Raw genomic sequence first — 27134 nt, 5'->3', positions numbered from 1 at the left:
TCCGTTTATTGATATTACCCAGCCGTTAGGCGGGGTGTGGCGGAGGCGGGTCTGGCGCTGTCACCGCGGTTCCCATCGCCCGGCACAGTGGGGTTAGTAGTTGCTTTTCACGCCAATTAGCTAATGAGGAAGCGTTTTGTTCGTCCATTGACTGGGCTAACAGCCACCTCACGTACGCATGCCAGAACAAAATCACCTGAGCAAACGATATCAATCCGATCATGAGGGTTCTATTAAATTGATTTATGCCTTGGCCAAACATAGGCGCAGCATTTATGTACTTACAGGTGTGGTCATAAATAGAGTACAGATTCTGACAATAAGTTAAGATGATCAACAGAAGAATTCTAACAAATTCAAAATCAGTCGCAGTTAGCCTTAGCCAATTTTCATCCTTAAAAATTAAATATTTTAAGTGCTTCGATAGATACACATCACGTACAACTTTTTAAATAGATGTTAAGTAAATCCAACAATCTAAATGTTGTTTTAAACATTTAATCTGATTTTAAAATGAAATCCAAATGAAATTAGGGACTTTCAGCTGTCATCATGGCCTAAAAATGTATTTATAAGCAGGCAGAATGTTCACTTTGAGATCTGAAATCTCGATGAATGCGGTCAGCTTATAATCATAAATCAAATGACGAACTCATCTCAAAACTCGGCGTGATCATTTTAAAATATTTTATTTTTATTTGTATACTGTCTTGACTTTTACACATGGTAAGGGGCGAGATAGCCCGGTTTTCGGGGGGCACATGAATAGATTTAATACAATAAAGCGTGCAGTGGCGCTATGGACGACGTCACATTTCAGTTGAATGACATTGGGGTTTGCTTTAAAAATAATGAATATGTTTATGTGTTTAAATAATTAGAGGTCTTTGCGGTTATTTTAGTTAGAAATGTTGCTGTGGTGAGTGTATTTGTTTTTGATATTTTTTGTTTTTTTTTTTTTTGGAACAGTTAAAAGTAATACAATGGAAATAAATTAAGCATAACGCATGGAAATTATTCGATTATGTCTAGACGAATATAAAACATTGAAATATCGATTGACATTTTAAGGTCAGCGGAAGCGAGCGGTATTTTTGTTTTAGTTTAAGGATTATGCGTAACCACTGCAATAAAATTGGGAAGCTAAAGGCTACAATAAGTAGTAGTAAACTGCACTGTTCTTGCATAATTGAGTTCATGGACTGGAACTTGTCTGGCCTCTATTATAACCTATTAACTAATACTTATTTGATATCTTAGCAGCCGATCAAATCACTTGTCATGCTTACTTGTTCATAAAATTGATCTATTATGGGTCATCAATGTTTAAATACAATACAGATAACGTCAAGTTGGGATTTAAAAATTATCATTGGAAGAGAGCATTACGTAAATAGTCATTGGGAATATGCCGAAACAAGCTCCAATATTACTGTAGCACTAGGATAAAGTCCATTTTTAAGTATATTCTAACTAAGACAAATTATACATAATCTCACAAGAATTGTTTAACTAAACAGCCTCCTTGATACACAAAAAACTTGCAAAATAAATCGCAACTAAATAATAATCGCGCAATCAGATGCCCTAATCCGTTTTTTTCAATAACTCTTCGTTTTGATTTTCTGACTGACCGATATCCTCTGCCAGCAGAGTCTCCTTTTTAGAATGCTCCTCCTGCGGCACACGCTTGTGGACAGTGAAACAGATCCGGTTAAAGTGCTTACACATCTGGTTAACAACGCTGGATCCATATTGCCAATGACTTAAGGTAGTCACAATCAGGAGCATGTACAGCAAAGGCCTCTCCAGCAGCGGCAACCACAGGCTGAATAGGAAGGAAATGACAAACATGGGGGTCTGCCAGTGAAACGCCTCACATCTCGTCACGGACATTTGAGAGACAATCAAACGGCACTGCAATAAAAAATTAAACAAATATATTACTAGATGTGCTAATGGAGGTCGGTCAAAACAACAACTTTTTACACATTTTTAAAGCCATAGAAAAACTCATTAAAGGTATGCTTCAATCTGTCGAATCGGAATTATATTTCTATTAACAAACTAAAATTTTAAACACGGCTAAATCTTTAAGAGCGTTTGAGCTTGTTTCTTAAAATTTGTTCAATCATTGGATCATTCTCGTGGGGAAACACGAATGTTCCCCGATCACATTTAAGATAGCGGGGAGCTCTATCCGAGTACCATCCGTAGATCTGATTGACTGTCATTGGCTGCGGCGTCAAATGCTTCAATTCGTATGCCTCCTCAATACCCTCATCGTGGCTGGCTATTTTTTGGCTATTCTTCAGTGACCCCGGGTCAAGTTTCTCCCGTAAGTGCCGCACCTCTTGGCTGGTGCAATTGAAATATGGCCAGTCGTGGCGGGCGTAAAACTTAAGGGCCAGCGGACGTTCATATTCCGCAGTCGTAGTGTATATAGTTTCCCTAAGTGATTCGCGACCACCTTCATTTAGTTCTTCCCTTTCCAGATCCTTCGCACAGCGTCTGCCACCACAACAAAAGGGTGGCATTTTGGTGTTTTTTTCTCAGGTGTACGTTTTATCAAAGTCAAATGCCGATATGGGGCAGCCAAGTCAAATGACTCATTTTAAGTGGTTTGTAGCTGTTTGGCAGTAAACTCTGTGCCAAGGGGCCAGGAAAAGATGTAGACACACCCGCTCCTTATCTTGATTGCGTATGATTCAATACACACGCGACACGGTTTGATAAGTGGAGTGGAACACCAGGGTGACTGATTACATTTCGAACAATAATCATAAACAATTTATACGAAATATATCCAAAAATATATCAGAATATCTAACAGATACAAAAAACAAATATGCAATAAATGAAGGTTTAAAACGGAAAACTAAAGAATTTAAATACTTGCTATCAAATTTAAAACAAGGAAACCAATAAATCCACATTTATACTTTTATCTGTTCAAAAATCTAATATCTATTCATTAACTTTATCATCATATCATATCAAATGTTTTTTTTATACCTACAGCTTTTATCCCCATATTAAGTTTGAAGTACTTACGCTGACATTGGAGAATATGGTGCCGCTGAGCATGAATATGGCGCGTGGATCCTTTTCCATGATATCGTTTGGCGAGACATATGGCCAGACCAGCAGGATGACGAAGTAGGTGAGGAAGGGCCACATCGGCCGAATAGCCTCCCAAAAGGGCAGCAGGCGTCCAGTGCGATGCGCATATGAACTAAAAATGTTAATAAGTAAATAATAAAATAAATCTGTAACTAATTAATATGCAAAATAAGTAGTCTTACTTGTAAACATTAAGGATGACTAGTGGAAGATTCGCCATAGCACTGACATGCAGCACCGCCTCCATGACGTTGCCCAAAGGCAGGGTTCCATAGGATCCCAGTGGCAGCTCAAACTTCCAGCGTTCGAAGCCCATATACCAGGTGACCAGGTACATGGCCGTGCTGCCCCACATACTGAGATCGTAGCCCCAAGGCAGATATAAAATGCCGGTGTTGTATTTTTCCCAGTGGGAAACGAAGAAGTTAAAGTACACTGTCAGGCAGACATAGTACATCCTCATTGGCCGCACAGAATACACCCGGCTTCTGCCAAAAATGCTGTACAAGCACGTGGGTATCAGCATGGCGGTGTATGAATCCAATCCGTGATCGAAGAGCTCCCCCAGCGGGCCAGACAAGCCAATTCGACGTGCCTGTTTGCCATCAATCCCATCCAGCGTGTAGGCCACAAAGATATTGATGCCGGTGCACAGCCAGACCCATGAGGGAATTGGCGTAGTACCCTCCTCCCCGGAACTGGCCTCGAAGTTCCAGTCATAGTACGAGAGCAGCACCAAGTTCATGGCGCTGAACAGGAAGCCCAGGAAGGTCATCAGGTTGGGTGCAAACCAGCGCGGGAAGAACTGCAGTGGGTGGATTGTTTGGTGGGTTGATTAGTTGGCAGCTCCCTTATGAATATTGATTTTTGCATGATATAATTCTGCGTGGCACTCACCTTGACTAGCCAGTCCCAAAAGGGATGCATCACATATTGACTCAGCGGCGAGGTATCAATGGCACTGTACTGTAAGTAAAAATTTCTGATTAAAGTGGTGAAAACTCATCATCATCATCCGTTTAACGACTATTTCAATGGCTTTCTTTTTTTTTTTTTGCTGTTTTGCTTTGTCCGGTCTGCTGGCTTTCTATAAAAAGAATTTTAATTGAAAACAAGTACGGTGTACCGAGAACAGGTTCTGATTTCTCGGCCTTAAGAAGGTCACCCCCTCTCGAAGGAAAGTACAGCCGCCCACGGAAATCCTTCTTCTTTGAATCCTTTTGCCCACCTTGTAGTTGTCGAATCCATTGATCTGGTCCCGCGTCAGATATTGGTGGTCCATCAATCGTCTGAATAGTTTCTGCATTTCGACAGGGTTCTTTATAGAGTACCAAAATGAAATCGGAATTTCAAGTATTTTAATCTAAGCGGAAAAACACGCGACGGTTTTAAAAGGAGAACGACGGTGGCGGGGGTTTCTTTTGATAAAAGCAACACCTAAGGCCAAAACGCTTTAGTCGTTAATTAAACATGATGACAGAATGGTAACCAAACTTGAAGCGAAAATGCTGGGCACGATTTTCAGCTCTCGGCTCGCGTTTATTTTTATTGCGAAAACTGTTTCTTTTCTGTTTTCTGCCGCTCTGCTGTTGTTACCGCCGCTGCTGCCGGCTGTTATTTTTTTCACGCTCGCACACGCACAACCACCAACACTGATGCACACCACTTGACTGGGGATGTTTTGCAACACTGAAACAGCAGTGCGCGCAAAATTAGCAGTGCTGCAATTCATCACATTTAAATGTGGGTTTCTAACGGTTTTCCCTAGTAAATTAAATGTTAAAGCTTTAATGAGGCATTTTATTCCATTTGATATTTCTTGCAAGAAAATTAAATAAAAAATAGAACTGTTATATTTGTATGTACGCAGGTAGTATATAATGTATATTTTGAATTTCGAAACATGTATATTGTACCTATTTGTGAAAGACAAATGAAAAAAAACTTCTAATGCTATGAGCTGCAGCTTTTCTATTTCCATGGCCGCACTTGTTCGCAAATAGCCATCATTTTTTAATCAATCATGCAATTGTGTTGCATATGCCTTATATGAAAAGCAATTAAAAATTTATTAACGACTGCGGGTTCAGCATATAGATGCGCTTTAAACTGGCACGTTGGAGAGAATAAAGTAATTGTTTATTTTTGATTAAAACAAATTGAAATCTATGTTTAAAACTGTATGGATGGGCTTTATTTATTGTAAGGACGTTTCGAAAATTCGTGTTACAGTTAACAAATCACATTGCTTACAAAAAATACAAAAGAATGCATATAATAAACCTAACTAATTGGCTTAACAAAATGTCACTAAATGAAATGTTGAAACAGTGAATGTGAAACAAATTGATTTAATTAACTAAATGATTAGGTCTACTGCGGCTGCATTGATTTAGCTCATTAAAGTAGGCCTCCTGACTAGTATAGTTGCTCTAATAAATTCGCTACGCATGCCAATAGATCGGTTAATTTTAAGATGCCTAATTTGACTTTTTGAGATTCTTTTTGCGTATGTTCCCGGGACAACCGCCGGCGCTGAGGAGATGCAGTTTCCAGCCGCCATCCTGGGGCAGATGTACATCGTCATGACAGAGGGGACATCTAGCCGCTCCCGTTTTCAGTTCTGGAAAGGAACAATTATTAAAATATAATCCTTTAGAATGGATCAAAATTTTCAGATCCTACCTCGACAATAGTCCTCCATCTGGTGCAGTTCATATAACTGCTTGTGCACAGATTCAGTGCAGCGGGCACACACCACATAGCTCTCCTTGGCATCGCATTCCGCTGTGGAAGATAACATTATATACATAAGTTATATTCCAAAGGGAAAGATCAAACTTACTAGTTAGGTGATAGTTTAGGGCAGCCACCTCCAGCACTTGACTACATTGTGGGCACTTGGTGAGGAATGGGCAGGCCTTCCAGTAGTGTCGGTCCAACTGACTAGCATCACTGCCAACACAAGACCAGTCACAAAAGGGACAACGTCTAAAAAATAATTATTATTATAATTTACTATAAAAGGGATTGGGTGACCCTCACATTTTGGGTGTGTTATCTTCGGTGGACTCCGAGTTTGAAGCGGACCCCTTGCGCGAGTTGGAGACAGAAAGCATGGATCGCTTCAGCTGCTCGTTGTACTGCTGTTTTCCATTGCAGCTCGCATATCCATTATTGGAGCTTGTCGCTGGGACCAAACCATGTGCACTGCGGCTGTTCATCAACCGAGGCGCATCCGAGCTGGTTGACGCCGCTGGCGGCGTGGCTGCATCTCCCGAGCTGTGACCACCTCCGTATTTATTGGCCTCTAGCAACTCCTGCTTGCGGTCCAGATCCAACTTATCGAACTCGGTGAAGAGTTGACGGTACAAGAGATTGCGGCGAGTAATGTCGTCATCTGGAGGCAGCTGTTTACGCACCAGTCGAGGATTAACCTTGTAGACAAGTAAAAGAATACGTTCAGCGACCTTTCGCACAGGCTCTGCGGGATGATGGATGCCAGAGCAGCCACACTCGGATAACGCCCTGCAGGTGAGTCCACTATGCTTGTCCGTGCTGATTCCCTGAGTGTGTACCAGCTGCTCCAGCATCTGCAGCCGGCTCATGGCCAATCGCTGGTGCGTTCCAGATCCAACGCTTCGCGATAGTGCCGGGGCAACCAGATGTTGTTCTGCCACCTCTGGACAAGCGGCGATGCTGAGGATCGTGTGTTGAGCCAGAGTATGCAATCGAGCAGATGGATCGCCGGACTTAGCCAGCAATTCAGGCAGAAGGCGATCCACACAACGTGCCACCTCGTTGGGTGAAACGCGTCCGGGCACGTACTCCAGGAACAGCATGCGCACTGTCTCCGTGGCCTGCCCAAACACGGAATAAACAGCGTCCCTCACAGCACGATGAAGCAACAGAGCTGCGCTGCGTGCCACTTTGTTGGGACTGGCGGCGTGTTCGTTACCCGAACCCTCTGCCAAGTCATGCTCCTTTAGGAAGTTGCGCAGACGCAGCAGGCCGTCCTCTCGATCCTGAAACTGACGGGAATAGAACTGCTCCACCTGATGGATGAAGTCAAAAATTAGCAAGGGAGAGCTACTATATTATTTTTTGGAGGACTCACCAGCTCACTGCCAAAGACCAGTATGGGTAGGGCTGCCTGGCGACGTTCGCGATCATTCAGACGCGAGCGTCCCCGGTTTGGATCTGCTTCCAGTAGGGCGTTGCCTTGGCATTCCCTTAAAAATTCATTAGTATTTGAACTGTGAGCGGTTTGTGTTTGGATGTTTCGGAATGTCAACGTTTACGGATGCGGTTACAATATATAGAAGTAGAAAAGTAAACACACTTTAAGATAAATCAACCAAAACAGTATTAATAATTGCAGTTACAAAATTAAACCTTTAAAAATATACTAAATTTAACTATTTTCGGAAGATAAGTTAGTTCCTAAATGCTGAATCTATAAACTTCATATAGAAATAAAACAAAATTATAAGCTAAGATAAAAGAATATTGGCCATTTACCTAAGACTAAGCTACTAAACATAATCTTCTTGAGGTTTTTAATTCAAAATTTGAAAAAATTGACGGTTAGTGTTGATCTATTCGATTGACTGAAAGTAGCCAGTGTTGACAAATAATCATACTAAGGCTACGAGTATCGGAGTCGTCATGCAACCATTAATCGTCAGCAATGCTGCGTAAACAAAACAAAGTAATTACTGTTCCACAATTGTATACCTATTTACTAGACAACCAGACAACGACTAGGCCTCACTCTACGCTTGGTACTCACTGTCGCAACGTGGGAATAGCCCGCTCCTCGTAATCCTCGTAGGAATTTCGCGGAACGCTTTTGTTGCGCCTGCGCAGCGACCCCTGTCGGCTGGACATGGGTGAACTGTGTCTGGAGGGCAGCCGCGGCGACTGGGGCAGCTCATCGTGGGACTTGCGCCAACCACCAAGTGTGGGGGTAGGCGTGGCCTGCAGGGAAGAGGGCGCGGGCGCCGTTGTGGGAGCTGTCACCACATTATCATTACCAGGTTGTCCCTGGGAGCCATCTGTAGAGGATTTGTCATCCAAGCTTAGACTGGTCAGACTCTTAGGACTAAAAGTGGCTTCAGCTAGTGCCTGGGCCACATCCTGCAAGCTTGGGGCCGCCGGCAAACTAGGCTTACCACCAGCATAGATCTCGCAACTCTGGTCATTGGAAATCAAAGCCACGCCTTGCGGTTCCAGCAACTGATGAACCTGCAATTGTCGAAGAACTGCCGCGCGGTACATTTCGATCTGCTCCTTTCGCAGTCTTGCCGTGGTAAAATCTTCCTGCTGGACAGCTTGTCGCTTGGCAAGAGCATAGCGTCCCAAACGCTCACCGGCAGTCCTTAAAGCCGTCATGCAAAGTTTTAGCTTGCGGGCGTACTCGAATCGCTCTGCGCTCACGGCCAAAACCTTTCGTTGCTCCAGCTCCCGGATGGACTGTACAATGGACTCCTCAACGTACATTGAGAAAAGCAGGTCGTCGCAGATTGACGCAAGGGCCAGTTCACCAGTGGCTGTGTCCAGTGGTGGGGCTTCGCTGACCAAGTGTTCCTCACCGTTTCCATTGTTTGGCCCTACTTCTAATTCCTCACCCAGGACATTCACTGCTAAAAGGGATATCTGACCGGTACCATTGTAGTCATTGCCTTGTACTCCAATAAGACGCAATTTAAGATGTGTGCCACGGCGGGGACACACGGTAACGCTCTGCAGCTCCCGGGACTTATAGTTTGTGTTTGCATTGTCCGCCAAAGCAACGAAACCCAAAAAGTCAAAGTATTGCGAGGAAGGAGTGCTGGGCAGGGATTTTGGCGAGTAATGCAGCCAGAGCTCTACTTTCTCAGCTGTGAAAGAAAGAAAACATCTTATTTGGGAATCTTTAACATCACACTAGCCTATCTACAATTTTTTGGGAATCTTTGTCCCTCTACGTTTATTTAAATGGTATCTATTATTTATAGTAGATTAACTTACGTATTAGATACTGGTGGGCCAGAAGTTGGATTCGATAGATCTTGGCGGGCTGCTGGAAACGGAGGATAATGTCATGTGAGGTGAGGCTGCCGTCCGGAGCACTCCGCCATCCGTGAACAGTAGGTCCGTGATTGTTAAGCTCGCTAGCCGGAAAGTTAACATCCTCGTCTGAAAGGCAACAAAATAATAAAATCATCATTACTTGCATTCGATATTTAATAATGTGGGCAGGTGACAAACATTCTCTTACGTGGCCTCTTTTTAGCACACTCAGCCTTAGCTTTTTTCTAACGATATTGATAATACACTCTTTTCTTTTCTCTTTCACACTTAATAACAACTGCGGTCAACACAAGAGAAATAAAACGATGATAAGTCAGTAAAAAATTAAAAGTTTATACACATATAATTTTTAAAAGACACAGAAAATATTTAAAAAATTATTAAAGTAAAACTACGAATGCTAATTGAATATTCGAAGAAGAAAAATATAACTTAGAGTATGTTTGCTGGAGCTATTATATCGACCCTATCTGTTCAGCCATATCTCACATGTTTTTCTCTCTTTCTCTCTATCTCCAGGTCTCACGTTCTCTGTTTTGTATTTAAGCGATGGCGAGCAACATGTTAGTTTAGTCGTTCCGTGCTCTGTGTATGTGATACTTCAATTACCTACGCTATCTTTAGTATAAATAACTGACTTAAAATCTATTAAAAAACTGAAAATGCCGGAAGGTTATACGAAAGCCACTGCGTGGCTGCAAATCCAGAGCCTGCTGAGCAGCGTGAATCACATGCTGATCTTCCTGGTGGCTGCCTTCTTTTTCGTCCTAGCTCGAAGTCTGGAGTTCAAGGATACGGCCATGCATATGTTTATGACGGGAATCGGAGTAAGAACCGCACGATAAGCATTTGACAACATAATCAATAGTATTAGATTGACCTGGATAACGTTCTTATACACATGCAACGTCACTTGTTATCTTATCTGTTAGATTTAAAAGGCTTTCCCTGCTCTCCACAGTTCCACGTCCTAATCGCCCAGGCCATGATGTCACACTCTAAAGTGAATCCGCTTACCCGCTGGATGTCACACCGCAACAAGTCGCGTTTCCACGCCATCCTGCAAATTGTGGGTGGCTCTATGGTTCTGTTGGGCTCTCTGGGCAAGTTTTCCAGCAAGGAAGTGCACTTTAACACCTGGCACGGTCGAGTGGGTGAGTATATAATTGAGTTGTACTCTTCTGGGAAATTAATTAACGTTGTATTTAATAGGAGGAGCTGCTGCTTTTGGCTGTGCGGCCAGTATTGTTGGCGGATTCGTGAACTATTTCCAGCCTAAGGTCGTCCTGAAGGTGATGCCTCCTTCGGAGCTTCGTTTCCGCCATAATCTATTTGGCTTGGTCACCTTCAGTCTGGGCATGGGTGCCATCTACCTGGGCTACTACTCCAAATTCTTTACCAAGCACGTGGATAACGATTTTATTCCCGGCATGATGCTGGTCACATCGCTGGTTTACGGACTTACCATTCTTGCGCCGGTGTTGTCTCTCATAACTAAACTTAAATATAGATCCAAAAAGAAGGCAGAGCAGAGCCAGTAAGAAAAGCTGGGAAGGATAAGGCCATTGAGGCTAACAGGAATTTGTCAGGTCCTAGTAAATAAATAAAGAGCTTGGCATTTAGCCAAATTGAAATCTCTTGCTGCCACACAAATTGCATATGCAGACGCAAAAAGAGTCGACAACCGGCAATCTGTCAATATTATAATGAAATATTATGGTCATCGTGGTTGCAGTGGTTTAAGACCGTGGTAAATTGGCCGAGAATATGGTAAATTGATTCTGCGACAGACAATATGGAGAAGTAAATACTGCCAGCAGATTAGCTGCAATTAAAAGGGCAGCGCAATTGTATTTTGAATCCCAACGTCCTGGCGCACTAGGCGTATGCGTGTTTTATCGATTTCTCAAGTGCAGTGGGCTTAAGAGGGAAATGGGAAAGTAGAGAAACTTCAGCTTTCAGCCCAATCCAGTCGCAACTAAAACATAATTAAAAACGTAAAAAAACTATAAAATACGGAAAACAAACAAACAAACTATAAAAAGCAAATAAAGGTGTATTTGCTGTGTTTGTGTTCGAAAATACACCAACGTTCTTTTACCTGACGCAAACACCACGTTAAAAGGAATTTTTTTGGCCATGCTGACGACGTCAAATGCGCAAAACTTTGCCTATTTCTTTAATCGCGAACATAAAGAGAACAATTTCTTTTAGCGGCCGTTAGCGAACTGAACTATCAGCAAGCTACAGGAAATTCCTTCACAAAATCGCACAGCCCGCATTGCCAACTAGCTGATAGTTATCGATGGGTCATTGTTATCGTAGACAGCTGTTTTATAATTTGGCTTTAACCAACACTTCTCTAATTCTAATTAGAATTATTTACACGGTTCAAAGAAATAATTAGCCATGCCAACAAATGGCCATAAATACAGCATACTGCTGCCCACCTACAATGAAAAGGATAATTTGCCCATTATAATATGGCTAATTGTGAAATACATGAAGGCCAGGTAAGTGGCGGTTTTATAATGGCAGAAAAAGATGATTTAAATATATACCCTATTGCAGTGGCTTGGAATACGAGGTGATTGTTATTGATGATGGCAGTCCGGACGGAACCCTGGATGTGGCTAAGGATCTTCAAAATATTTATGGTGAGGATAAGATTGTCCTAAGGCCTCGGGGCTCTAAGCTGGGCCTAGGGACGGCATATATACATGGCATAAAACATGCCACCGGTGATTTTATAGTTATCATAGATGCGGATTTGAGTCATCATGTGAGTATTGATAACAGGGTAAACATTATGGAAGAGCTGAATCTAATGATTGTTTATCGTTCTTTAGCCCAAATTCATTCCGGAGTTTATCAAGCTGCAAAAGGAGGGAGACTACGATATTGTATCAGGCACTCGGTATGCCGGTGATGGCGGCGTCTTTGGCTGGGACTTTAAGCGCAAGCTCATCTCGCGCGGTGCAAACTTCTTGTCGCAGGTTCTTCTCCGTCCTGATGCTAGTGATTTGACCGGATCCTTCCGACTCTATAAAAAGGATGTCTTAGAGAAATGCATCGCAAGCTGCGTCTCTAAGGGTTATGTTTTCCAAATGGAGATGCTGGTCCGGGCAAGACAGCACGGCTATACTATCGCCGAGGTACCCATCACCTTCGTGGACCGCATTTATGGCACATCCAAGCTCGGTGGTACTGAGATAATCCAGTTTGCCAAGAACCTGCTGTATTTGTTTGCAACCACATAAAGAACACCCACCATCAACTGAGTAGATTTTTAAATTTTTAATTTTCTTTGGATTTCCTTTGCTTTGTACATTTGGTAAGATTTGCTCAAAGAATTTTACATACATCTAATGAATTATGCATGAGAAATTTGTTTGCCATATTTATAATAATTCAGAGTTCGACTTTTCTTGGGCTCTCCCCCTGATAGGTTTCATTTATAATTTGAATAATGATAACTAGCGTTAATTGATTTAATTACTCAAGTCGAAAACTTTGTGCTGGTTGTCCGGATTGCCGTAAAGAGTGCCGCAGTCATCGTCTAGGGCGTCAACTGATCCCCCGCCATAATTCTTCAAAGCTAAGGTCAACAAGGAGTTGCGATCCTTGAGTGCCAGAACCACGTAGGCACCGTTTGGAAGGATCTCACAGGTGCTGACCTGTGCCGGCGGCTTGAACACGGCTAGGGATTTGGCTGGAAGAAAGAAGTGACTATGTTTATGCAGTTAATTGTGAAGAATCAGGAACGTACCCGAGTTCAACTCCCACATGCGAACGGCAGAGTCTCGGCCCTCTTTGTCATAGGACAGCAGCACCTTGCCCAGTGGATCCAGCTTCAAGAATGTCACGGGAGCGTTGTGGCCGATCAATGTGCTCTTGCAGTTGCCCGTTACGAGATCCCAGATCAGGATCTTGGCATCTTCTAAGCCGGCAATTACACAGGCGTTAACCTGGGAGATGGCCAGGGAGACGGTATTGCAGGCCGGCTTCCACTTCTTGAACAGAGTGCCGCTTTGCAAATCGTATACCACAATAAAGTTGGGCGTTGTTGGCTCATTTAGCTCCTTGGCCACAACGCAAACGTAGGAGCCCTCGTGGGTAATCGCCGACAGAGAGGTGATAAAGTCATGATGGGGGATTCGGAGGTCATAGAGCAACTTGCGCTGCGAAAGATGCCAGACGAGCAGCGGGAAGGGTTTTTGGGTCTCATCACCGCAAACCAATATCCTGAAAGTGAAACCGGAAATAGGAAATTTATTAAATATAAAATATTTTCATTAAATACCGTCCGTCTCCAGAGACCAAAAGGGAATTGAGGAAGCGGTCTTCGCCCGCCTTGAAAGTTGTCACACAGTCTCCCGATTCCAGATTCATGAGATTAACATACATCCGGTTCCGAGACAAGCAAACCAAGTGGTTCTGATCGTGCAAACCGAAATATGGCATCTTTTGGTTCATTACGCCTTTGAGAGTTACCTGTAATCGAAAGGAAAACCGTATTTTATGCCAAATTTATATTTTAAAGACTTAATTTAGGTATCAAGCAGCACTCACCTTAAACTTTCCTTCGTCCAAATTGATGACACGGATCTCGCGACGGCAAAGAACTGCAGCCTCGTAGTTGCCCACAGGACACATCGCCGTTGGCTGTTGAATACCCTGAAGTTCCCGAATACGGCAGCAGTTCTTAACATCCCAGATGCAGATCTCAGCGCGCTCTGTGCACATGGAAGCTACATAGCATCCTGGCTGGGGTAAATTCATTAGGACATCATAACCCTTTACCGGTGTCGAGGACGGAGCATCGTCCTCTGACGGCTTCTCCTGCCCCTGATTGCCATTCTCTGCATCCAGATCGGCGTTCAGAATCTCCAAAAATGCAAACTCCAGCTCGTTGGTATACTCCCACCAGGAACGTATCTTCTCGTCATCCTTGAGCTCTGGTGCCTCCCTGAAGCGTGTCTTTAGATAGTACTTCATCAATGTGTAGAACTGCTGGCCATCGTAGCTCAGCTCATGAAGATACTGCTCGAGGAATTGCTTCAGGAAGTGGATGTGAACGTAGCCGGTGGGGCAATTGTCGCCGCCGGACTTGGCTAGCCACTCTGCCTGCAGAATGTCGTGAAGCAGGTGCTCTGGTCCTGTAGCATGTACCTTGTTGGCGATCCACTGCAGGTCCGTAAAGTAAAAGCAGTTGAAGAGTATGTCGATCTTGTGCGGTGCCGGATTATCTTCGATCACGGCACAGAAGTGATGATAAGGCAGTTTTAAGTACTTTTGGTAATTGTAGCTGTCGAAAGAAAAACTTTTGTTTAGTAAGTTATCTAAAAGCTGTTAACTATGTTGTATTAATTACTAAATTAAAGTGATACTTACGTGTTGGCACCCTGGCTACCCTTGAACTCGCTGTCCTGCCGGTCGAAGTAGTCCCGCAGCGCTTCATGTACCAGCCACTGCTTCTGCGCGTACCTCGCCAGGACCGCTCGTCCAAAGCTCCTGTCCGCTATCCTAATATTCTTAAGACCTAACAACATTGGTCCCATCAGCCAGCAAAACTTGGACCATACCTTGAAGGCGACCTGCGCCTCCAACTGGGTCATTTTCTGGAACACGCCCAGGCAGTCGCTCTCACGGATTCCCCAAGGTGACAGTCGGACGATAAGCAGCAGGAGTTCCACCTGATCAGCGGCGAACTTAGACTCCAGGACCTGTAGTATCCGTCCGGAGATGTCTCCGATTTCGCTTATGGGCTGGGCTACATGACCAAGCCAGGCGAGCCACCACAAGGACTTGGCGTGGTAGGGAGTCTTTCCGTGCAGCGTTTTCCATTCGTCTGGTAGTTTGAGAGCCCCATTGGCCGCATAGAAATCACCGCCACCAGAGCTAAGGATGTCGTGCCATTGGCGTTCCGTGAATTGTCGCAGTCGTAGGAAGCACCTCTGTGGTATGCCCAACTGCGCCAGCGCAGCGAGCATATCAAAGGAATCCTCAGATTCCGTTCCTTCCCCGATCCTCGCACTCATCCTCGCTGATGGTGAGAATCAGTTTGGCACTGCCCAGCTGCTGCGGAATCCAGTCGAGAAGTTCATCCCGTTGCAATTCATCCACTCCGTCGATGATCAATACAAAGAAGCGCTGCTGTCGGTCCAGAATCTCTCGAATCACTCGAGAATAGGCCTCTAGTTTCTAATTTGGAAGAGATCGATGATCATTTTGTCTGTGACTAAAGATTGATATCCTTACGTGTGGTACTTGGCATTGATGACCTGTCTCCAGGACCGACATCTGATTTGCCATTGAACCTAACAGTGAAGTGAGATCCGAGGAGCGGGCACTGAGATTGGCATATCTGAAGCGGTAAGGATTAAGATTAGAAATGATAACAGCGTTATGAAATCGATAACTAACCTTAGTATGAGCTGGGCCTCCGGCTTCCAGCGGTGCACGTTCTCCATAATTTTGGAGACCAGGACGCTTTTGCCACTACCCCGGGCGCCGGATACGACCAGAGGTTGGGCGGTGTTGTCCCGAATATAGCGTTTCACGTCGTTCATAATGTCGAAGTTAGCAGAGTTCTGGGCAAGCAACTTCGAGTAGTGGCCCACTAGGCGGAGCTCCTCGAGCAGCACACGATCCACGCCCAGCGTGTTGTAAGGGATGCTGCTCTTCTGCTGGTGCTCCTCGAAGATTCCAGCTAGCGCCTTGTCCAGTAGGCTCTCAATTACCGCCGACAACTCCTCATCCAAAATGCTCATCGTGGGCAGCAGCCGGATTAGGTTCTTCTCGCTCAACTGGCTCTTGAGACCGGAGTAAACATGGCTGATCCTCCTCTGCACCTCAAGTTCTAATTGGCTAGCATTCTCTGCCGGCCGAGCCATCTGACTGCCCGTCTGAATCCAGATGCAGCGCTTCGCGAGCTCCTGGCTCATCAGCACCGTATTGTTGATCTCCTGCTCCACCACGGTGGTCAGATAAGAGTCCTTAACGTCATCGGAGAATAGACGCAACAGGACGGCCAACAGTTCATTTAGTTCACCGTTCGCCTGGCCGGAGTACGGATCCACCTGCTGGGCATGAAGACGATGGCACATTGGCTGGTATGAGTTGTCAATGGTGTACCATTTCTCAAGAAGCAGTCGCTCTGCCTCACTGGCGGTGCCCAGCACTGAGGTGAAATCCTGGCTCTCTATGGTCAGCGGCAGCATCGGAGTTCCTAGGGTGGCACCCAGGAATAGAACCGGCACAACATACGCTCCAGCCGAATGACGCGTGATCTCGCACAGACAGTTGGCCGCCTCCTCGTGACCACCCTGCGCCTCCAGAGGTGTTTGGGTCCAGCGTTTAACCTCCTGCAGGCGCGAGAAATCCTTTCGGGCATTGCCATTGCCTGGCTCAGTTTCCGGCTCGCTGTCGTGGACATCGGCGATAATGAAGTCGAAGCCACGACTTTGGCACTTGCTTTTGAAGTGTTTGTAAAGGCTGTGGACGACTCGCTTGTGCTTCTTGTACTCGGTGCTGTTGTCGGCCAATATATAGACCACGATCTTTTTGTCCCGCTCAATCTTGCGGCCGGGTGGCGGCTTACCCTGCAGCACGCTCAGGTTTCCGGCTCCGGGATTGGCATTGGCCACGTCACTGGGCGCCTGCGCCCCCTGCGGTGTTGTGCTATTTGAATCTGTTTATGAAATTTAAATAAGTATTTAGGATTAACAAATACATATACTAAACATATGTTAGTGATGAGTCTTAATACCATAATCCATGTAAGTATAAGAAACATCATTTGTATGGACAATGTATCTTACCCTTGTCAGCTCCGCCCGTCTTGCCCGAGGCCGAGGGTTGCTGCTGCTTCTGCGGCTGGTTGCCATTGGCCTCCGGCAGTGGAGTCACCTCTGGCAGTGCCTCCACAGCCGCCAAGGGAGCCCGCTTCTCGTCGCCAGCACTTGAGTCGGTGGATATTAGGTTGTCCTTCTGCTCCGCCTCCTGGTATGGAGGCGAGCTGTAATTCCAATCAAAATTAGTTTGATTTATATGATTATTTCCTTGAGCCAAGCTAACTTACTCATCTGACTTCTCGGAGGCACTGTCCTTGTCCTTCTTCTTCTTCTGGCCGGAACTGCACACGTTGCCCATTGCGGTCCTTTGATTCCCTACTCTTTAAATTACAATTGACTATTGATGACCTGGAAAGGGTAATAAAAGATATTTATGTTTTAAAGTTGAATCAGGAGTAAGTAGAAGCAATAATGATTAAATTCAGTGTCAGGTTTTATCCTTTGAAAAATGTAAGTCCAAGAAAACCAACGTCATAGTTATCTTTTTCAATCAATGGATGAAATCCTTATAGATGTACATATGTTGTTTGGTTTTCCAACTGTTTATCAAGCTCTTTATTAATTATCCCGTTTATTTGCTGAACATTAATTAGGTCCCACAATTAATGTTCAATATCTGTGTAATATATGTGGGAATCCCCAAGCTGTTTACATTATCTCCTCCCCATATCGATAAGGGAATAACTTTTTTAATCACTTTCTGAAATTGTTTTAGAATCGCAGTATTAAATTGTTAGCTACTGCTATCAGTTTTGGGCATATCACTAAGCTCTTAGTAATTGCTCACAGCTGTTGCAGGATACCGCAAGCCCATATCGATTTAGAAACACTTAAGGGGGCAGATTTCAGAGATAAATCCTTCTAAAAAGATGAATCCTTATTTTGCCAGTATAGAGCCTTTAATGCTTTTTAATGGTTTGGTTTGGTTGGTTGGTTTGGTAATCATGGTCGTGAATAGTTGATAAACCTGCCATATATAATTTTTTTCACAACAGGTCAATGACAAAAACAAAGTGCTTGGGGGATAACGGGGCACATCCTGTGCGAGTGAGAGAATGCGACACGGGGTAGAAAGAGAGGTGGCTAGATGAGAGAAAAGCTTTTCTCTGAAGAAGCGAACGCATGCTCTCTGCGGGAACTTTTATAGAGATTTTCTGCGTTGAATTGGCATTGGCGTTAATCAAGTGGTCGAGTGAACTGGCCCAAGTGGGTGGTGGTGGGTGGTTGTGGGCGTCGGGTGGTGGGTACTGTTGGGTCTGGGTCTGGGTCTCGTCTCGGATTTATTGCGGGCAATGCGCTTGGCTGGATTTTTGTGTACGCGCTTGAAAATTGTTGACGCGCGAGCCCCTCTTTGCCCATCGATAGCACCTATGGATGCTCGACCATTTCCCCCCCTTTAGTTAATCATTTATTGGATATTAAAATATTTTCGATCGCCCGACCCACAAGACACATAGCATTTGTGTTTCGCGACCGATTTAAATTCTTTTCAGGGGGGTATGGGGGTGTAAAAAAACGCTAAAAATAAATTCCCCCCTATATACACAGAATATATGTTTTTGAATCTGTTAGTTCGACATTTTGTCGCAGCGGAATTTCGAAATGGTTCAATATCAATTAATTTGTCAAAGATGCCGTGCATTTTTCGCTGGCAGTCTCATTTTTTTCGCATATGCCATTTGCAGAGCACTTAGCTTGGTTCGGTGTGTATGCATCGTTTAGTTGGTTATTTGATTTATTTTAATACACAAATTTCCGTCACTTACTTTTCTTTACGCGCTTTTCACATGCGCCCCCGGAACACCCGCCGCACCCGACCCCGTCGTAATCTGGCGAAACGAACCGAGTCTAAAACATTTTCCACCCACTGCACTTGCACTTTGCTCAATTAATTGCCTAATCAAAATGTTTGTTACACACACGCCGCGAAGACATTTCGTCCGAAAAGTGTATCTTTCGAGTGCGTTTTTCGTTTTTTCCGCTCGATTCTTTATCGTTTTTTTCCTTTTATATTTCCTTTTTTTTGGATGGCAGTGCGCGCCTCGGCTAGTTTTTCCTTGTCCCGCCGCTGTGCGTCGACGTAGTGCTCGGCGCTCTGAGTTTTCACTGCTTTTGATTCCGTTGGAAAATCGGTCGCCAGCGAGTGCGTATTGCGGAAAGCTTCGGAGCTTTTCCGACCTTCTCTCTCGAAGCTCAATTAAGACGAGGGCTGCATTTAGTTCAAAGAAGTGGCTATAATGGGCTTCCCGCGAATATCCGTTAAGCGGTACGATGCAAACAATGGGTTTTTAAAGAACTAATATCCTTATTTAAACGTATTTTAAGGGTTAAATCTATCTAAGATATTTTCATTTAAAAGCTTTATTTAAAAAACCTTAAAAATATTGTATATGTGTTGTTGCTGAAATTCATATAAGCAATAATTTTTATGAATTCTTTCTTAAAAAAAACGAAAATTAGCATTTTAAACACCATCAATTCAAAATACAACTCATTTCCTATATCATCGATAGCTTTATTCGGTGTAAAGAGCAATTTAGGCCCCACTAAGTATGCTTACGTTTTGAAAGCATTCGAAACCTTCTCCAGATTTCCTTTCGTCCACTTACCTTTACCGTTAGAATGACCAACCACCATCATGAGCTGTCAAATCGGTGCTTCTCGCTTGATCTGTCAAAAGGCCAGAGCCAAAAAGGGGAGAAAGCAGCTGGCGTGGCTGCATTTCGTTTCTTTGCCTCAAAGTGAGAAGTTTCGGGGCGCCGAACTTGTCGGAAAAGTGTCCAAGAAATTGGCATAGCAGAGAAATTTTCCCAAATTGAAAGCTAAAATGCTATAAATGCAAAGCCGATTAGGCAAAAATAGTTAAATCAAAAAAGAAAAACCCATTCAAATATAATCAAAATGAATCGTCTACTGCTGCAGTGTCTTGTGACAACCATTCTGGTCTACAAAGGTCAATAAGTAAACCTAAAAAAGAATAATGCATCCATTACTTTAGTCCTAGTGGAGTAGTTAAGAGGATAATCCAACTAATAGCAGGGTTAACTTGTTTTAAATTTTTGGTAATCCTCGAAAATGCCAAGATGAAAAATGTATATGCTACTGGATTATATAAGCTGGTGTCCAATGCGCAGACTCCAAAAGAGTCTGGGACCGAGCCATCAGACATCTGGACCAGTCATCAGGGGAAATAGGTCAATGTTTTTGCCCGCACGCAAGGCGGAGCAAAATAGACGCGAATCCGTAACCAAAACAGAAGCCTTGATAAGGGGTGGATTTCTTCTATTTGTGGTCATAGGGTTTATTTTCCCAGATGACTGACAGCTGTGGTTTCTATGCTTACAGTGATTTCGGTTCCAACCAGCACGATGAGTACTAGTATCCAGACTACTTCGGAGATTCCGCAACAGGATGACGATGATGACGACTGGGAGGAGGATGATGACTCCTTGGAATCAGACGACGATGGACGAGTCTATAAAAATCCACGCAATTCGCCCTCAACCGAGTGCCCGCGGGATGAAGAGCAGGCCACTCTTCTTGGCCAGAAGTGCTTGAGGAAATGCTCCTCGGACGAGGACTGCAAGAGCAAGAAGAAGAAGTGCTTGTGCGATGGTGTCTGCGGCAACTCTTGCATTAAACCAGGTGAGATTAATATCTTCTTTAATCCTTAGATCACAGGAGAAATGTATAAATATATATTTTCTCCAGATCGCGAATGTCCTGAGCTAGCCCAGCCCAGTTTGGGTCAGGTTACAGTCGCTGGACGCCACTTTGGAGCTCGGGCCTCCTATGCCTGTCCACATGGATATCATGTTGTGGGTCTCCAGAGTCGTCTCTGTCAGGCCGATGGCAATTGGGCCGGTGCTGAGCCAGCATGCAAGCAGAACAGTGAGTAAACTAATTTTAAGCTCTTAAAAAATGAATTTAAAACATTTAAAAACTTTTTAGTTTACTGCTTGAAGCCGCCGCAAATAGAGCATGCCCGAAATTCAGCGTTGCCGGAACAGGAAACGTTTGATCTGGACTCTACGGTGCAGTATCATTGTCACACCGGCTATGTGACCAATGGATTTCCTCGAGCCAAATGCCTGGCCATTGATAACCTGGCCAGTTGGTATGGACCGGATATTCAATGCGAACGTGAGTAAAAAAGTTACTTTAGGAAGGAATCCTTAATACAACCTGTATAACCATAACCAATTTCAGCTCGATCCTGTGGTCAGCCACCGGATCCGGCCTATGGATGGCATGCCGGCGAGTGTTATACCTATGGATGCAAGATTACCTACAATTGCGGAACCGGATATGAACTGGTGGGCAAACATGAGCGATATTGCCAGTCGGATGGATCATGGACGCCCAAGGAGCTGCCCACGTGTGTCTGTGAGTATTGCGATGGCGCCTGTAGAGTTTGTAACCGAACCTATTTGACCTCTGACCTTTAAAGCGGATAGCGCAAATGTAACCACCACCCAAGCGTCGTTGTCCTAGGCGAGGCGACCCTTTGAGTTTCGTTACCGACTCCTTGGAGCTGGCAATGGCACAGATCCCCAATATCCGTATCCGAAAAGAATATATATTAAGCGTACTTTGGTCAGGGCTCAAGTTCTCCAGTCGGAGTTCTCCGATCCTGTTAACCACACACATTCTCTCTCTATCTCTGATTTGATCTAGCGTTACAAACCGATTGTTCAAATTTTATGCAATACCTTGTTGTTGTTGTTGGCCTATTAATGTTGAATGAATAAATAAAAGTTACCGCAAATCTTGAGCAAAAACAAAATGAACAAAAAATAAGAAATTTATTCAAATCGAAACCGTAACCATGAAGTTGTTTTATTTGGTGGATCAATCACGAGCTTCTTCTTAAAGATTTGTGGTAACTTTTAGCGTACCCCCCGTCCATCCATCCCCAATGCTAATCAACATTCTTCCGCTTCACGCACAGTGGTCACCTCGGTTGTTTGTCCGACTCCAGAGAATCCTAAGAACGGTAAGGCCACCTACACTACCCTGGCCTACAACTCGGTGGTCAGTTACGAATGCCGATATGGATATACGTTGATGGGCGAAAGTTCCAGTCGCTGCGGTGCAGATCGAAAATGGAGCGGCACATTGCCCACCTGCAAGGGTAAGTAGGCTCAAGATCCTTCCTCTTTCTTAACTCCACATGGATCAATGAACTAATATCCTAACACCTTCAACAGAGATCAACTGTGGCCATCCCGGAGTGCTTTACAATGGCTGGATAGAAAACATAGAGGCGGGTACTGGACTGGGTGCTAGTATTATTTTCCGATGCCAGCCGGAGATGATGATCAATGGACTGGGTTCCAGTGTCTGCCAAATCGACGGTAGATGGCGAAATGCTCTGCCCGAGTGTTTGGCGCCTTGTGTGGTGCCCACCATTTCGCAGGGTAATGTCTATCCTATTGAAATAACCACGGATGAAAACGGGACGACGATCATCCACCCGCCTACCACAACGACGCAGTCACCCATTCATACGCAAAGCATTGGCGGAGTGGAGAAAGTAAAGCATGGAACGGCATTGGAAGTTAAGTGTGATGAAAACTATGAGTTCCCAGTCTCACTGCTCAGTCCGCCCACGTGCAATAATGGCACATGGAGTATCATTCCACGCTGTGTGCCCGCCAGGTGCAAAAGTATGCCAAGGCCACCTAAGCACGGAATGGTGATGGCACCCAAAACAGAGCACGGCATGAAGGCACGGTTCAAATGCAAGGATGGTTTTAAATTAGTTAGTCCGGAGGGCAAGGATGTCACCGATCCGCATGACTATGTTCTAACCTGTTCCTTTGGCAACTGGACCGGAGAAACACCAAAATGTGACGAGGTTTTCTGCTCCTTTCCCGGCTACATACCCAATGGAAAGGTACTGCTCGTGGGCAACATGGGACTGTACGACTACCGACCCTATGTGAAGAAGATTGTGAACAATAAGCAGATCATGTACGATTGCGACAAAGGATACGTCCTGGAGGTATCTTAAATGGAAAACCTTATAAAGTATAAGATTTTAATCTTTCCTCCCTTAGGTTGGTCCTCCCGGGTGCCACCTGTGTAGGTGGGAAATGGCGACCCTTAGATTTGCCACAATGCCTTCTGGGTCAGCATCCTCGACTCCGATGGAATCGTCGCAGACGTCGTTCTTTACAGATTCGCCAGTTGAGATCTATGTATCTCCTGCGTCGCCAGAGACAGCTTCAAAGGCAACTGGCGGAAAACCAAAACTATATCAATGCAGGTAAGTAATATACTTTGAAACTGGTAGGATAGGAGCTTATATTGTCTTCCAGTTATAAATACAGTTCAGACTCCAGTCCACCGGGTAAAACGTAGTGCCAGTCCCGACCCGAATGCGCAGCCCTATCACTTCGGATATGGATCAGGCCTACTCTAAGTACATCCAAAAAATCAAGGAGCGATATCAGCGTTACGTGCGGAAGATGTTGGGTCATGACCGGATCTACCAAAAGCTCCACGCCCAGGACAACGTTGGTAGAGTGGGAAACAACCTTAACTCACACGATGGGGGACAGGTTACGATGCGTGGCAAGTCCAACTTTAGGGAATTCGAAAATGGAAACAATTACCTGGGTGGCGGTGGTATTGGATCAGGAGGAGGAGTCGTTGCCTTACCTAACATCAACCAGGCATCTCGGAATCATAAACTTCACATAAACCGCACTCCCAAGGACGAGCTACTGTCCAACGGATCTCCGCCGGTAGCATCGCGTAGCTTTCACTTAAATGCCACCAGGTCTTACATGGATCAATTAAAGTCCCAAATAGTTCGTCGGAGGCGCAAGAGGAGCTCCAGCATTGGACAGGCACCTCCTTCGGCAGCAACTATTCCGGATGCAGAGGTTGACATTAGTGATGGAGGAGAGGCCGGAAAGGGTGGTGGCAAACGGTTACGAGGACCTTGCGAGGATCTTGACTGGGATTCGTTCGGAAACGTGACCACTGTTCGACCCGGTAAAGTTCCGGGCAGAAATGCCGTTGGCATCATGCTGCATCTTGAGTGCAACGCTGGATTCAAACTGAACATCAAGGGGGAAAATGCCACGGCACGCTGCATCCGAGGAATCTGGAAGCCGGAGACACCCAAGTGCCTATCTGCTCCTTGTTTGGTTCCTGCCGTTGAGCATGGGCAGTATTACAAGGTGGAACCTCACACAAAGCAGTTAAGCGATAAACCTTCGCTGACGCCGCTCTCCACTTACGAGGAAATCCAGTCAAACGAATTCATTACCCTGGAGTGCGAGGATGGCTTTAATATCCAGGTGGGACAGCTTTAATCTTATGAGACAATGTAACATAGTTTACATATATAAATTCCAGGGCTCGGCTCAACTGCGTTGTGCCCATGGATCTTGGTCGGTGAACGCCTTCTCCGAGTGCACATCCGTACCCTGCACGCTGCCCAATATTCCAGGAGTAATCTATGATGTAAGGATTCATAAGGATTTATCTTTTGATCACATTTACATATTATTTTTTTTTAGGGAGGTTATCGGGCAGGGCTTACCATTGGACATGGAAGCAGTGTCAGCGTGCGCTGTGAACTTTCTACGAACGCCAATCCTATAGAGATGTCATGTCACAAGGGCATCCTCACTCCTCCCAGTATACCATGCGAGTCCGGATTAAGAAAGTCTCGACAGGAAGTAGAGCACGTCACACCCACTTCACATTCCAAAGTAGAGCACAACGAACTGGACAATGATCATGATCACCATGACAATACTACCGATGAACACGACGATATGAAGATGTGCGGTTCACCCATGCTATTGGAAGGCGCCCTGGTTTACAAGTTAGTTTTTATATATTTTGGTCATGATGTCTTATCAGTCTTTAATCCCTGAAGGAATGCCGATCATCCAGAGCTGGATGGGGCCTACGAGAGTGGCACGGAGATCTTCTTTAACTGCATCCCAAATGCAGCCGGCGATCGGCAGACATGGCGCATCATTTGCGACAACGGGCTGTGGATAGGACGATCCTATAATTGCGGTGAATTTCAAGAACTATTGAAATATTTTCCAAATTTATGAATTATTTGTATCCCCAGAAAACGGAACGTGTGTTTTCAGAAACAACGAAGCTAATGTAGTTAGTTTTTATAACGACCTGGAGATTAGGGAAGACGTTGTGGACTTCCCTCCAGGAGCCACAATCATATCTAGGTAAGTTTTAAGTATAAATATTGATTTATAAATTATTATTATTATATAAACTTCTTTCCTTTCAGATGTATGGACATTGGAAAATTTTCGATGACGGGGAGCCACGAGAGGACCTGCATCCACTCGGAATGGACCAACACAAAGCCCGTGTGCTCCGGCCTAAACCAGGAAAACGACTATGCAAGTAGGTATTATAAGTTTATAGAAAGGATAAGTAAATCTGACCAGTCCTAAAATACAGTGGAGAAGGCCCCGACAATCCTGTTCCGACACCAAAACGGACCCATCGCCCAGAGCAATGATGGCAAACTGATTGTCTATCCAGGAACAACTCTCCACATGGAGTGCCTGTGGATGCGACGCTTCGGAAATCCAAAGTGGAACGTCAGTCATACGCACAAGTGGGTATCGGGGGTTTTGGTATACTTACTCCTAAAGATATATATTATGCCTTTTTTTTTACTGACTATTTAATTTTTCTTAAAAATGCTGGACCAACTAATTTTTAGTCGTATTAGGTACTCAAATTATTTTAGATCCTTTTTGATTTAATGGAATTTTTAGAACTTTTAGAGAATATAAAAAAGTTTTTATTAGCAACATCTACTTTAGGAAACCAAGGTCTATGTGAAAGACTAATCGACTTTCGTGATTTGCAGAAACTACACGGAGGGCTGGGTGACTGAGGCAGATGAGGGCCGCGACTCGACGCTGGAATATCGCTTGAGCATTGTGGATGCGGCCAGTGACGACTCTGGGTTCTACTCGTGCATGACTCCGGCTCGCCATGAGCACGCAGTAGAGGTGGTGGTGCGGGCTATTAACTGCCCGGAGATACCGATGCGGCGTGGCCTGATCGTGAACACCAACGATACCAAGCTGAGCACACGGGCGCTGCTGTCCTGCGCGAATGGGAACTCCTTGATTGGCGCCTCGGAGCTATTCTGTCTGCCAAGTGGCAATTGGAGCGCACCGTTGCCAGTTTGCGAGAGCGTTGAGTGCGGCGACATCCCGCTGGGGATGGGCAGCAACGCGAGCTCGCCTCGCGTCTCCGTGCTGTCGCGCGAGGTGGGCGGCCGGGCGGCCTTCTCGTGCTCCTCCGGTTACGGACTGCGCGGACCGGCGGAAGCCATCTGCAATCCCACGGGCGAATGGTCAGCGCCGCTGCCCACCTGCGTCGAGGTGCAGTGCGACAATCCGGGAGCGCCGCAAAATGGTTACGCCCAGGGCTCGGCACCTTATCGTGCCGGCGATGTGGTCCAGTTCAATTGCAATCCGGAGTATATGATGCAGGGCCAACCGATCATTGCCTGTCAGGACAATGCACGTTGGTCGGGCGGCCTGCCCAAGTGCGTACAGGCCTGCTCGTATCCGGGTACCGTCATTAGCGGAAGGATGTCCTCCGTTAAGTTTTACTACGCTATCGGTGAGAGCATCACGTTTACTTGTGATGCCGGATTAGACCTGCGCGGGTCCAAGGTGCTCAAGTGTCTCAAGAACGGCAAGTGGTCAAGCGCCATTCCAACGTGCGTGACCAACGAGGGCCCCGTTGGAGGAGGATCCGTTACCTCTAACAAGCACCTGGCTACCACCATGGGTTAAAGGGATACGAATATAGGTGTCTTTAGCTGAGGTCGAAATTGCACATCGATCAACCGCAAGAATAAGCGTTGCACCAGAGTGATACTAATACATATTACCTACTAACTAATGCACATTCCAGGCGCACAGTCACGCGTTTACTAACTAATAACGACATTCTTGCGATTCAATTGTAACTATAACGTAACTGTAGCCCCGTACTGTATCGCACGGCCATCATTTTACTATAATTAAATGTTCGTCAAATAAACACTTCTTT

General features: G+C 45.0%; 7 protein-coding genes across 7 annotated transcripts; 3 read left to right on the top strand and 4 right to left on the bottom strand.

Annotated features, from left to right (window-relative positions):
* Window positions 1-674: 674 nt before the first annotated feature.
* LOC108107133 (ethanolaminephosphotransferase 1) lies at window positions 675-4761 on the bottom strand. Its single transcript, XM_017214534.2, has 5 exons — window positions 4352-4761; window positions 4021-4089; window positions 3306-3928; window positions 3055-3235; window positions 675-1917 (listed from the first exon to the last, which is right to left on the bottom strand). The coding sequence occupies exons 1-5, from the start codon at window positions 4427-4429 to the stop codon at window positions 1588-1590; spliced, it is 1281 nt and encodes a 426-aa protein (XP_017070023.2). The 5' UTR covers window positions 4430-4761; the 3' UTR covers window positions 675-1587.
* On the bottom strand, window positions 2033-2765 carry LOC108107134. The gene has a single exon (XM_017214535.2). The coding sequence runs from the start codon at window positions 2535-2537 to the stop codon at window positions 2094-2096; it is 444 nt and encodes a 147-aa protein (XP_017070024.2). The 5' UTR covers window positions 2538-2765; the 3' UTR covers window positions 2033-2093.
* Window positions 4762-5461: 700 nt separating the features above from the next.
* On the bottom strand, window positions 5462-9331 carry LOC108107121 (centrosomal protein of 104 kDa). Its single transcript, XM_017214514.2, has 7 exons — window positions 9136-9331; window positions 7916-9005; window positions 7241-7355; window positions 6169-7178; window positions 5969-6114; window positions 5809-5910; window positions 5462-5746 (listed from the first exon to the last, which is right to left on the bottom strand). Exons 1-7 carry the CDS (start codon window positions 9329-9331, stop codon window positions 5604-5606), a joined length of 2802 nt encoding a protein of 933 aa, XP_017070003.2. The 3' UTR covers window positions 5462-5603.
* A 386-nt stretch (window positions 9332-9717) lies between these two features.
* LOC108107123 lies at window positions 9718-10832 on the top strand. The gene is made up of 3 exons (XM_017214515.2): window positions 9718-10025; window positions 10160-10352; window positions 10411-10832. Exons 1-3 carry the CDS (start codon window positions 9861-9863, stop codon window positions 10737-10739), a joined length of 687 nt encoding a protein of 228 aa, XP_017070004.1. The 5' UTR covers window positions 9718-9860; the 3' UTR covers window positions 10740-10832.
* Window positions 10833-11556: 724 nt separating this feature from the next.
* LOC108107060 (dolichol-phosphate mannosyltransferase subunit 1) lies at window positions 11557-12482 on the top strand. The gene is made up of 3 exons (XM_017214424.2): window positions 11557-11711; window positions 11770-11980; window positions 12048-12482. The coding sequence occupies exons 1-3, from the start codon at window positions 11608-11610 to the stop codon at window positions 12456-12458; spliced, it is 726 nt and encodes a 241-aa protein (XP_017069913.1). The 5' UTR covers window positions 11557-11607; the 3' UTR covers window positions 12459-12482.
* Window positions 12481-19145, bottom strand: LOC108107059. The gene is given in 11 exon segments (XM_017214423.2): window positions 12481-12910; window positions 12968-13443; window positions 13502-13692; window positions 13771-14506; window positions 14593-15224; window positions 15226-15402; window positions 15460-15565; window positions 15625-16891; window positions 17022-17218; window positions 17282-17402; window positions 18821-19145. Coding segments are annotated over 10 exon segments (4074 nt in total). The 5' UTR covers window positions 17353-17402; window positions 18821-19145; the 3' UTR covers window positions 12481-12689.
* A 598-nt stretch (window positions 19146-19743) lies between these two features.
* On the top strand, window positions 19744-27127 carry LOC108106956. The gene is given in 18 exon segments (XM_017214234.2): window positions 19744-20007; window positions 20400-20699; window positions 20766-20945; window positions 21006-21197; window positions 21264-21440; window positions 22006-22188; window positions 22265-23061; window positions 23117-23125; window positions 23127-23325; window positions 23378-23451; window positions 23453-24367; window positions 24426-24533; window positions 24590-24900; window positions 24955-25100; window positions 25159-25273; window positions 25339-25457; window positions 25515-25674; window positions 25933-27127. Coding segments are annotated over 18 exon segments (4980 nt in total). The 5' UTR covers window positions 19744-19955; the 3' UTR covers window positions 26876-27127.
* The last annotated feature ends 7 nt before the right edge of the window (window positions 27128-27134 follow it).

Source organism: Drosophila eugracilis, unplaced genomic scaffold, assembly GCF_018153835.1.
Source record: "Drosophila eugracilis isolate 14026-0451.02 unplaced genomic scaffold, ASM1815383v1 contig_952, whole genome shotgun sequence".
In the NCBI taxonomy this organism is placed as follows: Eukaryota; Metazoa; Arthropoda; class Insecta; order Diptera; family Drosophilidae; genus Drosophila; species Drosophila eugracilis.
This window is presented reverse-complemented; position numbering and strand designations above follow the sequence as displayed.